Source organism: Aedes albopictus, chromosome 2 (assembly GCF_035046485.1).
Source record: "Aedes albopictus strain Foshan chromosome 2, AalbF5, whole genome shotgun sequence".
In the NCBI taxonomy this organism is placed as follows: Eukaryota; Metazoa; Arthropoda; class Insecta; order Diptera; family Culicidae; genus Aedes; species Aedes albopictus.
In genome coordinates, this window is record NC_085137.1 from 470,582,717 (window position 1) to 470,603,661 (window position 20,945).

The 20,945-nt window shown below is 40.0% G+C and overlaps 1 protein-coding gene across 15 annotated transcripts in view; it reads right to left on the reverse strand.

The window, feature by feature from the left end:
- The window catches only part of LOC109406447 (coronin-1C), a 242,486-nt gene that overhangs the window by 34,611 nt on the left and 186,930 nt on the right, over window positions 1-20,945 (reverse strand). For 2 of the 15 annotated variants that reach the window (XM_062854037.1, XM_062854032.1), the window contains exon 1: window positions 15,124-15,456. The exons of 5 other annotated variants lie outside the window; for them this stretch is intronic. Coding sequence is in view for 1 of the 10 variants with exons in the window: in XM_029870868.2 (XP_029726728.1) it covers window positions 14,734-14,742 (9 nt within the window). In the remaining 9 variants the exon portion in view is untranslated. Of the gene's footprint in view, window positions 1-14,733; window positions 14,932-15,047; window positions 15,458-20,945 lie in introns of those variants that run through there. 8 more of the 15 variants (XM_062854035.1, XM_062854039.1, XM_029870875.2 and 5 more) reach the window with 8 other exon arrangements.

The following is a 20,945-nucleotide window of genomic DNA, read 5'->3' on the forward strand; positions in this document are numbered from 1 at the left end:
GGCAAAAGGTCGAATGGACAAAAGGTCGAATGGATAAAAGGTCGATTGGGCAAACGGTCGAAACAAAAAAAAATAGTACAGAAAGTTGAAAGGACAGAAGGACGAATGTTGAATTGACAACATAAAGAAGAGAAACAATGCCGATGCGACCATCTTTTTTCCTGCTTCATGTTCTCCCTGCAACTTGACGACCTGCATCTCTTCAACTTAGAGTTCTTTTAGCACTTCCACAATTATTAAATGCAGGGTTTCTTTTGCTTTCCATTGTATTGTATTGTATATTGCATAATAAGCATAATACCACACTATATCCAGTAAGTCGACAATTTTTTCTGATAGGAATCGAACCTCTAATCTGGGCTTATTATAATAGTTCGTGTTTACCTGGTATAAGTGTTTCGAAGAACTTATACCTCTTTTCAACGATGGCTGTTCTCTCGAGTAACTTGTTTTTACAATTATTGTCGTGATTACTAATACTTTTTTTTATAGTATTCTACACACTTAATTCAGATTGCCGGGATATCAGCATTTTTCCATTCTTTTGCCGAGATTTGCACAGCCGAGTAATCAGCAAACAACAATTTTGCTGAGATCTCAGCAATTTTGACAGTTCATTGCTGAGCTTCGGCAATCGTTTTGCTGAGAGTCAGCTAACAAATGTCACTTTTTGCTGGGATATCAGCTGATAGTTTTACTGAGCAGACGGCTGTGCGCGTTTTTGCCGAGCCCGCAAATCTGTTTTGAGTGTGTACATTCTTTTGAATAATATCCTTTCTAGTAATGCTAGAAAATAATTTGCGTACTTACGAATAATACATTTGTTTCTTATATTTTTAATCTTAAAAAATTCGTCATTCTGTCAAGCTATATTGTCCCAGAGATTATTTTAATTGGTCTGTCAATATTTCCAAAACTTGTGGAGCGGACCTGGTGTGATGGTTAGAACACTTGACTATCACGCCGAGCACCTGGGATCGAATCCTACTCCCGACAAACTCACAAAAATGTGAGTTCTTCCTTCGGAAGGGAAGTAAAGCGTGGGTCCCGAGATTAACTAGCCTAGGGCTAAAAATCTCGTTAATACAGATAGAAAAAAAAATCCAAAAAAGAGCAGTTCCTCCACATTATACTTTATTACCATATCTGATTTCGTTTTGTTTGTTGATATATCAGCCAGAGATTTATCCTTCTTTAATTCATAGCCTGTCCTACGACACTCTTTGTCATAGTAATGGTTGGAATTTAAAATGGCAATATTTCAATCAAATCTTCTTTCTTTAATGCATAGGCTACCTTTCCAGTAATATGGTTGCAGTTTCGAATTGCAATGTAGTACCTTTTGCCTTTTCTACCCTTAGTCCATTTAACCTTTTATCCATTCGATCTTTTGTCCTACAACCTTTTGTCATTAAAATGTTTGTGAAATATTCAACAAAATTCTTTATAATTATCATCGCCGTTGGCAATCGATTCACCCATGGATATTAAATGAATATTATTCTTTTTTTTCTGTTTTTTTATAAGGATAAGTCAAAAAGAAGAATTAATAGTTTGAACACAGACAAACAGACGTAACACTTGCGAAATTTCCATCGACCACGCTTTTAACGATCATTTTAAATTTTCACAGTTGTGGCCTTCACAACCAGAGGCGCGCGCATCGTTTTTCTATGCGTTTGACGTTTCACACTAGCGCCTTCTGTTGACGGTATTGCACAACACAGTGATTCGTGCAACTTTTCCACCAGGTGATGGTAGTGTGAGGTGGGCGATGGATTTCCATGCATATCGTTCAAGGTGTTACGTCTGTTTGTCTGTGGTTTGAACATAATTACTGATCAAACGAAATGTATAACTAATTTAAATGTTATTGTTGTAATGACATATTGAGCAATTTGAGGAACTAATTTATAGCACACCAACTGAATCATATTTCAATAATTTTTAATAATCAATTTTAGTTTTTGCTCAATATAACACAAATATAAACAATTGTTTTATAAAGCCGCGATCTAAGAAAATAATCTTAGACGGTTCCGTATACATGCACATGTTCATTCGTTTGACTTTTGAGTAGAGTCATGTTTTCTAGATGGCCATCTAGAAAAGGTGCTGAAATGACTACTAATGGACATATTTTTAAAATTCATGAACAATGGTGTGTCACAAGATGGAGTTTGAAAACATCCAAAAAATGTTCTCTTCCCCGAGGGAACCAGGATTCCGCAACGGTCCTGAATGTGGCCAATCTGGCCCAAAATTCCGGAAATGACTTTTACTGGACCTATTTTTCAAATTCATGAAAATTAATGTGTCGCAAGATGGGTTTCAAAAATATCCGAAAATTGTCTTGAAAGTGGCCAATCTAGCTAAAAATTCCGGAAATGACTTCTAATGGAACGTGTTTGAAAAATCATGAAAAATGATGTGTCGCAAGATGGGTTTTAAAAACATCAAAATATTGTCCTCTTCCCCAAGGGAACCAGGATTCCGGAACGGTCCTGAAAGTGGCCAATCTCGCCCAAAAGTTCGGAAATGACTTCTACTGGAAATATTTTTCAAAATCATGAAAAATGGCGTGTCGCAAGATGGGTTCTAAAATATCCAAAAATTGTCCTGTTCCCCGGAGGAACCAGGATTCCGGAAGAGTCCTAAAAGTGGCCAATGTGACTCATGGGATGTCAAAATGTCTTCTTGGTAACTAATTCTAATAAATAACTAAGTTTGATAAGCTGTGAAGGTATATAATTCATGTTAAGACTTTTCGCCACCTTTTGTATGGAGCCGCATCACTGTGACCGTTGCGTCATTTCAAATGTCTGTATGAAAAGCAAAAGATACCACAGTAATACAGGAACAGAACACGTTTCCCGCATTCTAACATCCTTCGTTTCCTAACGATGACGCTGCTTGCTACAGAATATAGAGCATCAGTTTTCAACTGTTTCAGCCTTCCAACCCTTCCAGTTCCTGGATCCAGCTGCCCGTCAGTGCAGCAACAATGCCGACAAGTCATCTATATTTGATGAACTTGTCGTCTACGCGCCATCATTGGCGGCGGTCGCCAATCGCCATCGTGCTAAAATGTGCCGTCTTAGTTGAATTCCACTTTAAGAATACTGTTTGGCTGCTACTGTCGAAGTCTGCTTTATAGCCTACGAGGTAAATTTTATGAGACCGGCGTATGGTCTCTCATCCACACGGGGCTAACTTTATTAAAGCATTTGGTACTGTAAGCGCGAGCCTACCAAGAAGAACTTTTTTAAGGGAAACGTCTGTTGCAGTAGAAATACAGCATTCAGAAACGAACGGATCAATAATTGTAAGTTATGTGTGAGCTGCTGTGTATGTACAAAACGGATTGCAAACATGGAGCGTTGGGAGTAAACTTGGATGTCAACCAAGTGAAATATTCTTCCTTCCCTTGGCCTACGTCCCAACTGGGAAAGAGTATGCTTTTCAAATGAATGTTCGTTTCACGCTTTTACAGTTATCAACTAAGAACTTTTCCTGCAGCTGATCATATTTACCTTCGTCTGTGGTATTGCAAGAACGATATTTTGAGCCATATCGGACTTCAACTCCACTCCAGAAACCTTCAGTATGGTCACGCTCAATAACTGCAACCACGGGTCTACCGCATCAGCTCAATTCGTTTAGATCCACATTTCGTTTCTACTGTAGAACAACAACTGTCTCGTTAAGCAATTTTAATTTCGACAATTACAATCCACATAGGTTCTGGGCAAAAGTTTCTGGTATTAGCTTGTGATTTGACACAACCCAAAAATAATGTACATTAACGACTGATAGATTCGTAGGTATTTCCTTTGCCTGGCGCATTAAAAACATGAACCGGAAGGAATAGCACCCGGCGTGCTAAAAATGGCAACCACGTCGTCTTCAGTCAATACGCTTCTTACATATTATCTATCATTACACTTGTTTTCCCAACACCACCGCGCAAAGTCAACAGGAAGAAAGTCAGGAAGCTGATACAGATTGACAAAAAAGGCAATCGGTAGCACGAAACGCGTCATCAATGCTCGAAAACCCAGCTCTCTGTGCAGTAATGGTGGAAGGGAACACTGATGATGGTCGTCGTATCACCTGCGACTTATGCTGTCTCTGATAGCCATCCGCGATATGTGCCTAGTGCACCATAAACTATTGGATCAATTTCCTGACGTATCTTTTTTTTCATCAACTGTCGGTAGACACCGACCGTATCGAACAGTGGTGTTGTGTCGCGTCTTCACGTGGTTCACGTACATAGCCGTTCGATGGTGCAGTGAAAGTCATTAGGAGCGAACAACTCGTTGATAGTGGTTGAGTCAGTTTTTTTTCGTCGTCGCAACATCAATGGGATTTTTTCCTTGAGGCATGGGATGATCCCATGGCGAGACATATCTGTGTAACACTTGTCGTCATTAGGTATTATTAGCAATTGCATTTCTAACTAGAAAATGTTTCTGAATGTTCGAAATCAAAGTAGCAATAAACTGTCGTAATACGCATAATTATCTCATGTACAGTGTCGGACAAAACAATAGGATCACCAGTCATTTTTTTATACAAAATGGCCAAGTTTGACGATGTGAAGCTTGGTTTTTAGTGAACCGATTTGGCTGAAATTTTGACAGTCGCCATGGAGTTACGTGGATTTTGATTTGTATTTAATTGATTGAGTTCCGTTCACTACATCAAAAGTTACAGATACCGAACTTGGCCATTTCGTATGAAATAGGACTGGTGGTCTTATTGTTTTGTCCAACACTAGAACACGGGAAGCTAAATATTGATCGGCAGTTAGAACATATCTTACTTAACCCTCTAATGGATACCTGGGGTCCATTAGAGGATTAATAAAGTTGATTTCATGGCATACTTTGTTTTTTATTCCATGCCAAAGTTGAACCGGGTAATTTTGTATACCTGGGGTCTCTCTATATCTTTTGATTCTGATGTTTTAGAACATTCACGTCTTCGGCCTTTTTTTTCGGTAAGTCATGCGCCATCAGGCGGTGAATTCAATAATTTGAAATTTCCTCACTAGATAATGCTATTTGGCATAAACAATTTAGTAATATAATGTCTTCAAACGAAATTATCGGAAGATCTATAGCTTGTAGATGCGTCACGTCTTCGGGAAAGTTGCTCAGGAAGTCGAGCGCTCACAGATAATGGACCGATTGATTCGAAATTGCACCAAGGGGTGGTGCCAGTGAGCATGTAAATTGTGTATCTCATATATCACTAGATCCATATCACTTAGAAAGATGACGCCTTCGAGATAGTTGTTGTGTTCGTCAATTACTTCCAGATAATGGGCCGTTTGATTTGAAACTCCACACATAGGTGGCGCTAATGAGCATACAAATTTTACATCTCATGTATCTCATGATCCTGATCACATAGAAAGATGGTGTGTTCGGCAAAATTGTTTCATAGGTCAAGAACTTACAGATGATGCAAAATTTGATTCGGAAATCTACACAGGGTCCTAATCATTCTCTTACCGTTTCTACTATCTTTAGCAAAGATATTTGGTAAGGCAAGCATTTACAGATAATGGACCGTTTGATTCGAACCTCTGTGATTAGATGACGCTAGTGAGCATACAAGGATTCAGATTATTTAGTAAAATTGAAGATTCTGCAAGTAAGTTGCGAACACTTATAAATGATGAGTCATTTACCTGAATTTTGTTCATAAAGGGTGATACGGTCAAAATTTGGTCACATAATTTTTTTCATAACTTTAGACTGCGTACACCAAAACAGCTGATTTTTGGACCAGTAATGCTACATTATATGTAGCTTATACCATAAAATTTTCATCAAAATCGATTGAGTATTGGTTGATATATAGACAAAACCATCGACTCACCTTTTTAAAATTTTGTACAAAGGCGCTTCATAGTAAATTCTCAGAAATTTAAGGTCAATAAAATACAATTTTGATTATAGAACTACCAATACTGCTCTGATTTTTATCAAAATTTTACAGTATAGTACTATTATGAAAATACGTTCTTAGTAAAATTTTGAGCCATTTTGTATGAATGCTTTCAAAGTTGTAGCAGTTTGAATATGAAAAAAACTGACCGGGTGCCACTTAAGCAAATTTAACTTTGTAACGGCTGGATCTAATTGAATGAAATTTTTACATAACATTTTGATATGCATACTTCACATACAGAAAAATTTTCATCGAAATCGGTTAAGTATCTCTGGTTCTATAAATAAAACAGTAAAAATGTGAGAATCCTCTTTGCACAAAATTTTAAAATTGCGGATCTCAGGGTTCAACAATATCTCCGCAAATACTATACCGATTTTGATGAAAATTTTATGGTACAAGCTACATATAATGTACCATTACTGATCCAAAAATCAGCTGTTTTGGTGTACGAAATCTAAAGTTATGAAAAAAATTGTGTGACCGAAATTTGACTTGACTCGGCAAAATTTGACAAAATTGGACCACCTAAATAAATATACTTTTGTAACGGCTGGATCAAATTGAATGAAATTTTTACACAACATTTTGATATGTATACTTTACACACAAAAAATTTTTCATTGAAATTGGTTCAGTATTTCTGGCTCTATGAATAAAAGAGTAAAAATGTGTTCTTATTTTTCAATCCTCTTTGTACAAAATTTTAAAATTGCAGTTTTCAGGATTCACAATATCTCCGCAAATACTAAACCGATTTTGATGAAAATTTTATGGTATAAGCTACATATAATGTACCAATACTGGTCCAAAAATCAGCTGTTTTGGTGTACGCAGTCTTAATTTATGAAACAAATTGTGTGACCAAATTTTGACCGTATCACCCTTTAGGTGGCGTCAGTGGGCATGCAATTTGTATATCTCATATAGCACAAGAGCCTGCAAGTCATAATCCCAATGCACAATTTCTGCGCGCACTCAGAAAAAAAAACACCACTCACCACTCAGTGCACACGCTGTTCAAATATTTTGTTGAACCAAATGCATACCAGTGGATCCCAAAAAAAGCTAAGAGACATCACATCTTTTGAGATCAGAGACAAACAGGCACAACAATAACACAATTTCTCACCCATTTATCTCAGGGTTTTAATTATATGAACGGTTGGTGTGCTCGGCAATACTGTTAAGCTGGTCGAGGACTAACAGTTGATGGGCCATTTGATTCGAAATTTCACTAATAGGTGGCACTAAAGAGCCTATATTTTTATAATCGTAGGACGCTGATTACTTAGAAAGATGGTTTCCACGGCAAAACTGTTTGGTAAGTTAATAGCTTACAGTTTTATAATGCAAAATTTCATCCCTAGGCGGTGCTAGTTACAAATTTAGTTACAAATAGGTTACAAATAGTTTGCAAATGATTAAAATTTATAAAAATGTATTCAACAAGCTGTAAGTTAGTGTAGTTTATTGGACTGCAGTGAAATTAGAAGAATTTTACTAGAAACACTTCAACTTCACGTATAGTTAACCAATCATGCCCAAATTTGTACCAATTATAGCTAACTAGTTGAAGATCTTGCAGTCAAAATTTGGTGCACTAAATAAGAAGTTATAGCTTGTTTAAAATTTTCTGAATTTAATGAATACTTACATGCTCACTAGCGCCACCTATATATGAAATTTCGAATCAAACGGTCCAGCATCTGTAAGTCCTTGACCAACCCAGCAACTTTACTGAAGACACCGATATTCTAATAAATCAGGATCATGCGATACAGAAGAACGAATTTGGAGTCCAAATGGACCCCAGGTTTCCGAAATGGACCATCATTTAAGGTTTCCTGAAGAGGGTTAAATTAGGGTTCTGTTAGGCATTACGAGTTTGGATGAGTATTGAAAGCTCTGTCGGAATCATTTCTACGAATTGAAATATCCTAAATATTATATCCTTTTCTAAACTCTGTTCTGTAATCATTTAGGATTTCTAACCTGAAAGAGTAAGAATTTTATCAAGCATTAAACTAGGATTTTAAATAAAACTTGTGTGACTGCTTCCTCTCAAAGATATGCTTGACAAAACCTGATGTTTGTACCAAAACCATTACACTATGCTCTCTTAGGGATTCCTCAGTGAGTCAAAAATTTCCAAAAAAAAACCTGTACTGTCATCGAATTGTACTGTTAATTTTTATAGGTCAGGCGGATACCCAGAAGTATATTGAAAACATCGCATGAGGAAGAGAACAGAAATGCTGCTGGCATCAGGACTCTCCAGAATTTCTCCAGCTTTTTCTAGGATTTCAGAAATTCTTTCAGGGAATAGGGTGACAATGGGTATTATCGGCAGGTTTGATCTCTTCGTCATGGGGGGTTTTTGTCAGCCAAATTGCCTGAAAGTTGGCCATATCATTCAACTTCGTTGGGAAGGATTTGATACCAACTCTGAGTTCAATAGGTTTCAAAAAACCCCCAAAGACGAAGAGAACAAAACGGCCGAGAATAGGTAATTTCCCCTATTTGGATTGTTGGATTCCCGTTCTATCTATCTAGCTGTTTCTGTAAACTTCATACATTGCTCCTGCCTGGTATTTGCCCAAAAATTTGCCACTGTTTTCTTAAAAAAATATATATAGCTGCAACAAATTCAGCTCAGAAGTTTAACCAGAAACTAATGCAAAATATCGTAATTTCCGAAATTTGTGATAGCTTTCCCGAGCACATACTTGCAGTGGCACCTTGTGATCTCACTTTTTTCCAATTCTACGCTCCTAACAATTGCAGCCATTTTAGGATCAAAATCAAAGTGAAAATGACGCGTCCGAAAACAGTCTTTTGCCTAATGTTACCTTTAGAATGTCGTAACAATCTAGGATACTTTTTTTAAATTTGTTTTATTTCGTGATCAAAAAATGTTTAGCATTAGTTGACAATGCTAACTCTTCACACAATCAAGGATTTTGTTCCAGAGAGGGTAACTTTTGCACATTTTCTGCACCATTTCCTCTGAAAGCTATGAAAAAATGTTTAAATTTCCGAAACAAATTGGAACCCAATTGTTAGGAGCGTGGAATAGAAAAAAGAGAGGTCACAAGGTGCCACTGCAAGTATGTGCTCAGGAAAGCTATCAATAATTTCGGAGATCAGGGGATTTCGTCAAAAATGTCTCGATGAGTTTAACTTGGAAAATTTCTTCTAAAAATCCGCTATAACCTTTTCTATCGTTCTTTCTTTTCATATTTTTTCTGAAATTCGGCCTTTTCTTCGGAAAATGTTGTTCAGAAGAGACTACAAAAGTAGTCTCATACATTGCTCAAAAGATTTCTCGTAGGGGATCATACAACCAAGGAATCAGACGAAAAACATGTAGAACTCCATCAGAATTACTGGAGCTGGAACTCCTATATATTAGTGCCAACCCCAAATTTTTTTCTAACTCGGATTAAATTTCTGTAGGATAATTCTTAGTTATGACATTTGGTAATTCATACTCCATCTATTCCGAGGATCGTTTTCGAGGAGTTCTTGAAAAATAGTAACTGGAATTCTGCATAACAAAACTTTCAAAAATATTTTAAAAATTTTTATTGCGCTTTTAGATTTTTTTAAAACCCACCAGAAAGTGAAAAAATCTCGAGAGCTCCACATATATTTTTTAATAAACTTAGAAAAAATATAATCATAATTACAAAAATAGACTTTAAAATCTTGGGATATGAATTTTTAAGGAGAAGATATGACGAAGCTACACCCTGAATTTTCAAGAGCACAAATCTTAAGAACCGAACATCAGTTTGCACTGAAAAGTTGATCAATTGGTCACCGCCAGAGGAAAACCAATCGGTCAACATTTCAGCGCAAACCAACACTTGGTTCTTCAGATTTATGATCTTGAAAATTCGAGGTGTGGCTTTGACATAACTTTACCTTAAATAAAATCCCTTACAACCAAACAATTCTTGATTAATAGTACTATTTCTGGAGAATTTCAGGATTTCCAAAATTTTCAAGAAAAATTGAGGAACCCCGCCTTTAGACAGGGTATAGTTTGAGCATTTTTTGTTTCGAAATTTTTATATTTTTGGCTGATATTAAGGACTGTTTTGTATATCTCAAAATGGGTTTTGATGTATTTTAAAGCGTATTTACATTTTTTTTAATCATTTAAAAATTGATGTTTTAGTCACCTTTTAGAAGTCATTGTTTATTTTGTACTGAATCGCTACAATTACCATTTTTTTCAATTTTTCCCAAATCATTCTACCCTAGTTTGATAGTTTAAGGAAATCGAATACAGTCTAAAATTATTTTACTTAAAATTACACGGAAAATGAAATTTACTACTAAAAAAATTCAAAATAAAATATTTTAACAATAATTATAAAATCTCAAAATGTTTTTTTTTTTTTATCTTTATTATCGAGACTTTCAGCCCGAGGCTGGTTCGTCTCCAGAGGGTAATGATGAGTCAAAACAGATACAGAGTGTAGAGACTAATTATTCTTACTAAGTAACCGTTCAATCTTTTTTGCTCGTTTACGGGACATTCGTTCTCTTTTGTCATTCCAAGCTTTAATTGCTTCGGTAGTGGCAATCTTAAAATCAATTATCTCTAATTCACTTTTACTATAAGTTTCCACTCTGGCCCTCGCATCCCCTATGTGGCTCGGATTGTTCTGCAAATCATCCGAAATTGTGATCATGCTGCCGTCGTCGTCGTCGCTTCCATTGTCATTCGTCTGTGGCTTTTTCTCCTGTGTCTGGTTGTTGGAATCAGCAGAGTCAATAGACAGTTGGCGCTTCTCTGTTTTCTTTGTGATTTCTTTTCCTTTATGTTGTCGTTTGTGTGTAGTTCGACTCGAAAGCCCGGCGGCTGCTGAATCGTGCATTGTCTTATCAAGACCATCACCGTCCGCGATCACGTAGGCGGACGCTCCCCTGGGGTGTTAGCACATACCTCTCAATCTCAAAATGATTTCATCTCAAAAAATCCGTACCCCAAATAGGCTTCCAGGAAAAAATGTTCAAAAATAAAAATTAGAAAAATCAAAAACTGAAATTCACGAAATATATTATAGTTTTTTCCCATAGTTCTTGTGCAATAAATCCAAAAATCTAAAAATCTGGAAAAAGCTTGCGGGAGTCCAATAATACATTCCACAGACATGTGGACCGTTAAATTCCTTGCACAGATTTTCAACTCTACTTGAAAGTCTGTTCTTCGTACTGGTGGTGATTTTTATTATTCGTGTATAGCTGCTTTTGATGAAGTAATGATTTCGAAGGAAATCCTACGGAAAATGGAAAATTACGATGGCATATCAACATTTTTGAAGAAAAACAGTGGAACCGATTATTTTGGCTTTTCCGATGAATATTTTTCAGAGATTTGTTTAGAAAATTGATTGGGAATCTATACCAAATTTGTACCGAAGTTACTTGGATTTCCTTGATACTTGATTTCCTTCCAGAAGTTTCTCACAAAATTAAGTGTTTCAAAAGTTTTTTGATCTCATAAATAGTTGCTTCCGAGATTTCTTCGCGATTTATGAGAGTTATTCCTAGAATTTATACCAGAGCTCCTCTCAAGAATTCTGCAGGAGAATTTCACGAGGTCTCCTTCTGGAATTTCTACCAGAGGTGTCCCGGTATGCTTCCAGAGCTTCTCGCGGGACTCTCCTCTTTTTTTTATTCCGTGTCGGGTATTTCCATCACTGCGACCATTGTTTTGATCTATTATGAAATATTCCCCAATTTGTTTTTAGCTTTGTCCATATGACATAGCACTATTGGAAGACATTTTCAATGGTGGACTTGTAGCATTACTCCAGCACGATATTGCGTTCTGAATGTAGTGCACTACCGTACTGGGATTTGTTATCCATATTTCAAAGGGCTCTAACAGCCCTTTGTCGAAGAACCTGATTCTATTATTGAAAATTGCTAGATAGTGGTATAATGAGTGCCCCGAGTCTTCTATCTCTGCTTCACAGAAGCGCCAAAAGGATGTTGAAGTTTTCCAATCAGCTTCAAGTGATATCGGCTCGGGCAATGACCTGTAACTAGACCAATATATATACTGAGATCTTTTTTGGAATGTTCTAGTATTTTGCGAGTCATTTTAACATTCGGAGTAATGAAACGTTTTGCCTGCCTCGCTATACAAGTGTTTTTCCAATTGGCATCCACTTTTAAAGTTTCCCAAGCTTCCAGCTCCATTGTAAGCCCTCGGAGATCCTTTCCAAAGTTCCTTCAAGTATTTCTCATAGCACTATGGTTTTGCGGGATAGCTTTCCAACAATTTCTCTCGGATTTTTTGCAAGAATTTTGCAGAAGTTCATATAAGGAGTACTTCCAGAGTTTTCCGATTTATCTCTTGAATTTCCTCGCGGAATTTTCCGGCAGTTTCTCTCGGGATGACTTAAGGATTTTCAGAGTCCCACCTTGAATTTCTTCGCGGGACTTCTGTCCGAGAAGTTACAGTTCTTCTCAGGATGGATTCCGAAATCACATTCAAGATTGTTCCAAGCTAAGGAGATTTTCCAGAATAAATTCAGAAAAACTCTGACTGAGAACAGAACTTTCTAAGACATCCCAGAGTTTACACCGGAAGGGAGAAACTTCGAGGGAAATCCACGACAACCTTAAGAAAACCTCCCTGATAAAGTCTTGTAGAAATCCAGGGATAAACTCTAAAAGAAATGTCATAGAAATTACATGAAGGGATAACAGGAGAAGCCTTAGAAGAAATGCATAAAATTTATGAAAAACTTCTTAAGATCCTTGGAATAGCTTCAATAGAAATCGCAGGAATAACTCCTGCAGAAATTCTGGGAGAAACCTGGAAAGATCTCCTGGGGAAGTTCCAAGCTTGGTCCTAAGTAGAACACCAAAAGGAATCGCAGAAAATGTTCAAAGGAATTCCGAAAGAAACTCTGGGAAAAATTCCGCGACAACATCTGAAATATATCCTGAGAGGAATTCTTGAGGAGATCTCGTGATAAATTCTGAAAGAAATCCCAAGAAAATTTCTTTGGGCAAACGCAGGAGGAACTCCGGGGAAAATACGATACCGACAAAAACAGAAAAGTTCTGAAGGATCCCCGTGAAAAACTCCAGGAAAAATCGGTTGGAATTCAGAAATCTTCAAGCTTCTCGAAGAAGAATCGCGAATAGAACTGTTCTAATCTTGGAAAAATACCAGTAGTAATGCGGAAAAACCTCTGGAAGCAATTCAAAAATGAATACCATGAAAAATGGTGTGAAAAAAATAGGAAGGAATCTTGTGAGAACTCCTGGAAGAAGGCACTCCCAGCGGTACTTCTAAAAAGTTCGAAAAATAAACCCTAACGGATTTTTTGGGAAATAAAACAAATTTGTATAGGAATTTCAAGATGGGTTTTAACTTCCAGATTTATACGCATCTTATAGGAATTGTCAGCTTGTCGGAAATATATGCTATAGATATCTCCTCTTGTTTCTCTAGCACGGTTATCCAAATTCATTATTGATTTCCTTTAATTTTCGAATAATCATCCAGAGGAATCTTCTAACTATTCATCGAGCATTTGTGGTTAAGCTTTCAGTAAGAACCCTCAGCATTATGGAAAAATATCTGTTTCGGCAGTTCTTACTACAAAAATGTAGTCTTGTACTAAAAGTTCATATTTCCGTAAGAAGCAAACACTTTATATTAGAGAACAGTTTTATGCATACTACCAATAATGCAGTAAACTTTTAACTGGTAAATAACATTCCCTGAGGATTCCCGGTTTTCCAGATATTTTAGGTAGTAGACACCCTGATAATATAATTTGAATAACAGCAACTTATTATACCACTTGATTGCTTTATTTTTGGCAACCATGGAAAACAAATGAAATCGAAGGAATCCTTGTACACCAGAAAAGATCTGAAAAATTCAAAAACCTTAATCATATTTCTATGTCACATGGAGTTCACAATGAAATAAAATGTGGCATCATAGATAAAGGTTTACAGGAAATCAAGAGTAGCTGGTGTAAGCCACTAGGTAACATTAGTTTTCCAAAATCTGCTACATCTCAGTTTCGAAAACAAGCCAGTCAGAAGGTTCAAATCAGCTGTTGATGATTTGAGATGTAACTAAAGGTTATATAGATCCTTAAACTATAAAAAAAAAATAAAACTAACGAACTTTGATTCCCCAAGACGGATGGGGCGTTGAAGCAAACTGCCTTCTAAAAGCCGGTTTACGAAAACGGTAAATGCCTCTGCATTGAAAAACCGATTTGCACATTTTCAGCACAAAAACGATTCACATACACACAACCATACTACGAGACGTCCAGTCTCATCCGTCCGGAATGCCCAAGGACTCACGTTTGCTGTGCCCTCCTAACCATCAGCCTGCAGTACTGTAATCACATCACACAGTTCGTGTGCTATACCTCTATGCGTATAGCGCAAAACTGACCACGAGGACACGCCGCATCCCCTACATTCTACATCCATACTAGCACAGTCACTATGTTGCTTCAACCGATGAAAGCGACATCAGCAGCCTCGGGTGCATAACAACTGCACAAACTTTGCGGATGTTGTTCATCATCATCGTAGTCGTCGTTGGTTGGATCGGTCGGAGGAAGAAAAAGAGCGAGGGCAAGGACGCATGCATTTTGGATCATAAAAACGAAACAAACTCGAAAAAGGAGTCGGATACAACAATAATGCAAAGAAAACCGGAGAAGTTGTGCACAACGTAAAACGATGCCGAAATTCACATACACTACTCATAACTTTGGCGCTTTCCTCAGCTGTTCACTATCTCTATGTACACACTTAAATGATTTCTAACTGATTAGTTGTTCGTTTTTTTTTCGATATTGATGACACAGATAATGATTCCAGATGCGTCACAATGTGTTCTACAAAAATTTCTTCTGCACTCTGCCAATTCGGATTCGAGATTTTCACAGTCAGGAAATGGTGCACTTCAACTATTCTAAAACGAATACAAACGGACAAACAAGGTGCTCAGATCTAAGACCACTTCAGAAATCTATTTAATTTGAGATTAGTACGAAGGAAATTATATTCACTTGAGATGTCTTCGCTTCTTCACCGACACAGGATAACTGTAATTATTCTACTGTAAGTGAAAAAAAAAACTCGTACGTTTTACGCCAATCTACGCCTCACGACCAGCAAACTTGTGGGTGGTGACCCTTATTCCTTATTTTGCACAAACACTCACACATAGACACACGCAGGACGAAGGACGAAGACGATTCGGACGCGCCTTTTAGTCACCACACACCGACGAAGGATGTCCTATAGGGCTGTGCGCTATAGGCTATATGGGTGTATTGCGGTGATACCCGTATATTCCAACACTGCAAACCGGGATATGATATGCTCCGCAATGTAACCGTGTACACCGACAACTGCGCTTTGGGAAGAGACTGAGAACCGACCGGACCGAGTTAACGAATCGAACTGAACGTCTCTGCTCGACGTGATTCTCAGTTCAGTCAGTATGGGAAGCATGTGGCTCTACAGAGCGCGACGACAGCGACTCTGGCGGAATCTTTCCCGCGGAGAAGCGCGCCGCAGTTCATCCGAAAAGAGCGAGCGAGCGCATGAACTTCCACGTTCTCCGTGGAAATCCGCGACTCTCCGCGGATCGCTCTCGCCGGCCGCGGTTGTGCCATCAATGTTGTTGTTGGTAGTCAGCAGAGCTAAAGTTATGTTGTTATGGTGGCTATAGTTATGCATGTACAAACCTTACAAGCAACATCGACCGGCTTTTTCGGTGGATTGGAATAATGCTCAGGAAGTGGTAGACAAAATGCGAGAGATGCTCCTCGCTGAAGCCCAATCGATTAGGTTGTACAATTTTGCTCGAAGATGTTTTGAATTAAACTTACTCCACATATTATGGACAATGTTCAATGTTTACACGTGGATACCAACCTGAAATGGAAAGAAGAAAAAATTGATAATTCAAGTATGGGCTTCAATAATTGAAGAATGTTTTATATGAGAAAATAATATCTGTATTGCATATCGAATTCAGAAGAAAAATTACAGCAATGAAACTGGACCGAGTCAGCATAAGTATGCCATACGAAGGCACATCATCAGTAAAAGTAGTTCTTACTTTAAGCTGCAAAATAATAAGGTCAAAAAAGTTCTTGGTTGCACTTCAGCATTTAGAAACCTTCCAAATCTGGAAGGATACAACAATGAGCTATGGAAACGGCAGCCAGGGGGCGTATAAGTACAGGGGATAGAAAAGGTATGGGCGTTATAGCGGGTCACAAGGGGTGCGAGGATTGTTCCAGGATATCTCAAAGGTATTTCAGATGGTACCAGGAACACTCAGGGGAGTTTAAGTAAAAGTCAGGCATTTCAAGGTTTTCATGGCGCTCCAGGGGCTTTCAGATGCGCTTCAGGGGACACCCAAGAAAATCAACTCATACTTATAGGCAAATATCCAAGTGTCAAATCACATCGACTTTTTTCTCAATTGGGACTTTCAGGGGATATCCGGAGATCTCAGAGGCGTTTCAAGAGGGTGTCAAGGTGGCTTCAGCGGGCTCATGGGGTACCAAGAGGTCTCAGGGGTGTCTCAGGGACGTCTCAAGCTTAAATAACACACATGGTTACAAAACAGTGACGGCAGCGTATGTAAGGGTTGCGCAGTAAGTCACAGTGAGTTCTGTGCAACCCTTGCTTACGCTGCCGTCACTGTTCTGTAACCATGTGTGTTGCTTGGGAGGGGTCCAAGGGACTTTCAGAAGGATAACTGGAGGTCACAGGGACCCTTAAGGGGGCCAGAGGTGTTTCAATGAGTTTCCAGGAGTACTAGGGGTGTTTCAGGGATCACCATGAGAACTCAGGGGCGTTTCAAGGGGGTCTCAGTTGTACCAGGAGACCTCAGCGACGTTTCAAGGAGTCTCAGAGTGGCTCAGAGGGTCTCAAGGAGTTCCAGAGGGCTCAGGGACATTTCAAGTGGTCTCAGAGGCGTTTTAGGGTATTACAGTCGACTCTCCACATGTCGATGTTCTACATCTCCATATCTCTCCCTCTCTCGATGGTTTGGTCGGTCCGTTAAACCTACATACATTTTACCTCTCTATATGTCGATAACCCCTATCTCGATATGCCCACATTTGCAGGTTGGTAGATCTCGTTTCGTGGGTGCAAACATTCTGGGAATGCGAAGTGACAACTGTTTGTTGTTGGTTTGTCCTAGTTATGGAGGCCTTTTCAATCTAGTGTGCATTACAACTTGGTTCTGCATTTCGATCTCTCCCTATCTCGATGGTCCCTTCAATATCGAGATGTAGAGTAGAGAGTCGACTGTAGTATTAGTCTTCAACTAGCAATAATAGTGTTTCAGGGGTCAAAGGAGGTTTCAACGGAGCTCCAGGTGGTCTCTGGGGCGCTTCAGACGTTTCAGGGGGCTTCAGGGGGGCGGGGGGGGGGGGGGGGGTTTCAGGTTCATCAAAAGGGATTCAGGGTAGTGCCTGGAGTCGTCATGGTTGTTTCAGAGAGTATTTGGATGTACTTGGAGGTCTCAGAGTCAGTCTTGTTAGCAATCACAGTCTCAGGGGCGTTTCAGGGGATTGCAGGGGGTCTGATAAGGTATCATGGGCATTTCAGGTGTTTCAAGCGGGTTCCGGGGGCGCTTCAGGGAGACTCAGGGGCGCTTTAGGGGGTCGAAACGCTCCTGTAATCTCCATAATTCCGTTGAAATAACCCTGGACGCCCTTAAACTCCTGACACCCTTCCTGAAAAAAAAACCCTTGAAACAACCCTTAATCACCCCTGAAATGCTTCGAAACGCCCCACAAACCTTATAAGCCCATTAAAAAGCCCTTGAAATCCCTTTTATCAAAATTTCCATCCCATATATTTTAGGATCCTGATTACTTAGAGTTTTGGTATCTTCGGCAAAGTTAACTCTAAGTAATCAGGATCCTAAGTAAGAACTAACAGATGAGAGACCTATGATTAATTTTAGGATAATCCTTACTGCTTAAATAGAAGCTGGCTTCAGCAAAGTAGTTTGGTAGGTCAAAGGTTTTCATTTGGTTCGAGTTTCTGCCACTAGACGGCTAGTTGCAAAAGTTTCTGAGAATCACTCTTCTCGGTTCGTGCGTCAGTCGGTTTTCTCGGTTGTGTGATGGGGACGCGAGAGTGGAATCAGAAGCGCGCGACTAGTTTCGTGGCTCAGTCGGTTTTCTCGGTAGGGTGATGGGGACACGAGTGTGAAATGCGGAATCAGTAGCGCACTACTAGTTTCCTGAGTCAGTCGGTTTTCTCGAATTGCTCGACAATTTTCAAGTGACGGACGATTTTCAGGTACAAGTACACCTGGATTCGCTGGTTGGGTCACGATTGCGTCCCGATTAGCTTTCCATTCTTTGCCTACCATTGTATTAATTTGTATATTGTGAGCAAGTACAGTGATACACTATGCCCAGGGAGTCGAGGCCTACCCTACTAACAAATACTCCTTCTCGAGACAACTGTGGCGATGCTGTGGATTACACGGTGCCTAGTACGGCTGTCGAACGAACACCTGGTCTAACTAACACTAAGAACCTGGTCAAAATCAGATCTAGTTCAAAACAAAAGAGGTAAGAATGTAGTAACAACTAATCCGAAGCATTTTACCGAGGACTGCCATCCTCCAAGATGCGTATCTAGAGCTCTGGAATGTTATATCGTAAGAACAAGAGCTGTCTGTCACTGGGCACACATTCATTTCATTTATTTAGTATTACATCAAATTCAAGATAAAACTGAATCAACAATATTTCTCCATAATACACGGTTCGTGGCTGCCGCTCTCCATCCTCGGTCGCGCCCGATGCTCGCCAAGTCACGCTCCACCTGGTCCGCCCATCGTGCTCTCTGCGCTCCACGCCTTCTTGTGCCAACCGGATCAGTTGCAAACACCAGCTTTGCAGGGTTGTTGTCCGGCATTCTTGCAACATGCCCTGCCCACCGTATCCTTCCGGCTTTGGCCACCTTCTGGATGCTGGGTTCGCCGTAAAGTGCAGCGAGCTCGTGGTTCATCCTTCTCCGCCACACGCCGTTCTCCTGCACACCGCCGAAGATCGTTCTTAGCACGCGTCGCTCGAAAACTCCGAGTGCTTGTAGGTCCTCCTCGAGCATGGTCCATGTCTCGTGCCCGTAGAGGATCACCGGTCTTATTAGCGTTTTGTACATGGTGCATTTGGTGCGTGGGTGAATCTTTTTCGACCGCAGTTTCTTCTGGAGCCCGTAGTAGGCCCGACTTCCGCTGATGATGCGCCTCCGAATTTCACGGCTCACGTTGTTGTCAGCCGTCAGTAAGGATCCGAGGTAGACGAATTCCTCCACCACCTCGAAAGTATCCCCGTCTATCGTAACATTACTACCCAGACAAATCCGGTCGTTTTCGGTTCCGCCTACCAGCATGTACTTTGTTTTTGAGGCATTCACCACCAGTCCGACCTTTGCTGCTTCGCGTTTCAGGCGGGTGTACAGCTCTGCCACCGTTCCAAATGTTCTGGCCATACAGTCCATGTCGTCCGCAAAGCACACAAATTGACCGGATTTTGTGAAAATCGTTCCCCGGCTGTTGAGCCCGGCTCGTCGCATCACACCTTCCAGAGCGATGTTGAAGAGTAGACATGAGAGTCCGTCACCTTGTCGCAGTCCCCGGCGAGATACGAATTAACTTTTAATCAGTCTAGTCAGCTTCCCAGGAAAGCCGTTTTTGTCCATGATTCTCCATAGCTCTGCGCGGTCGATACTGTCGTATGCCGCTTTGAAGTCGATGAACAGGTGATGCGTTGGGACCTGGTATTCACGGCATTTCTGGAGGATTTGCCGTACGGTAAAGATCTGGTCCGTTGTCGACCGGCCGTCGATGAAGCCGGCTTGATAACTTCCCACGAACTCATTTGTTTTAGGTGACAGACGACGGAAGATGATCTGGGATAGCACTTTGTAGGCAGCATTCAAAATAGTGATCGCCCTGAAGTTCTCACATTCCAAATGGTCGCCTTTCTTGTGAATGGGGCAGATTACCCCTTCCTTCCACTCCTCCGGTAGCTGTTCGGTTTCCCAGATCCTGACTATGAGCCGATGCAGACAGGTGGCCAACTTTTCTGGGCCCATCTTGAAGAGTTCAGCTGCGATACCATCCTTACCAGCTGCTTTGTTGGTTTTGAGCTGGTGAATGGCATCCTTAACTTCCCTCAGCGTGGGAGTTGGTTCATTTCCGTCCTCCGCTGCACTGGCGTCGTCGTTTCTTCCGTTGCCGTGGGCTCCCGTGCCTACGTTCTCCACGCCGTTCAGGTGCTGATCGAAGTGCTGCTTCCACCTTTCGATCACCTCACGTCCGTCCGTCAAGAGGCCTCCGTCTTTATCCCTGCATATATCGGCTCGCGGCACGAAGCCGTTGCGGGATGCGTTGAGCTTCTGATAGAACTTCCGTGTTTCTTGGGAACGGCACAGCAGTTCCCTGGGCACACATACAAGAAGAAAAAAATCTAGTTCAATTACAGCCAAACTAGATCAAAATCAAAGGCTTCCAAATGTAGCATAAAACAATCCAAGGCACTTCTTCAAAATCTCCAACCGTCCAAGATGCATTTCCAGAACACTAGATAACCATATCGAAAGATACAACTAGATCTAGATCAGTTAAAGCAGATCTAGACCAGAACCGAAGACGTAAGAATGTAGTACGAAGAGGAATGAAGCACTTTGTCTAAGACTTCCACACTCTATGATGCATTTCGAGAACACCAGTGTGTCGTAAAAGTGTAGTACCAAAAAATCTAGATAACTTTACCGAACACCCCAACCCTCTTGGAGGCATGGCAAGGGCACTGGAGCGCTTGTTCATCGAGATCTGCTATCGATCGTAGCTAGGGATGTTCATGATATTTTATGTTACCTCTGGACACCAAAACGCGAGTTTTTTTTTACAA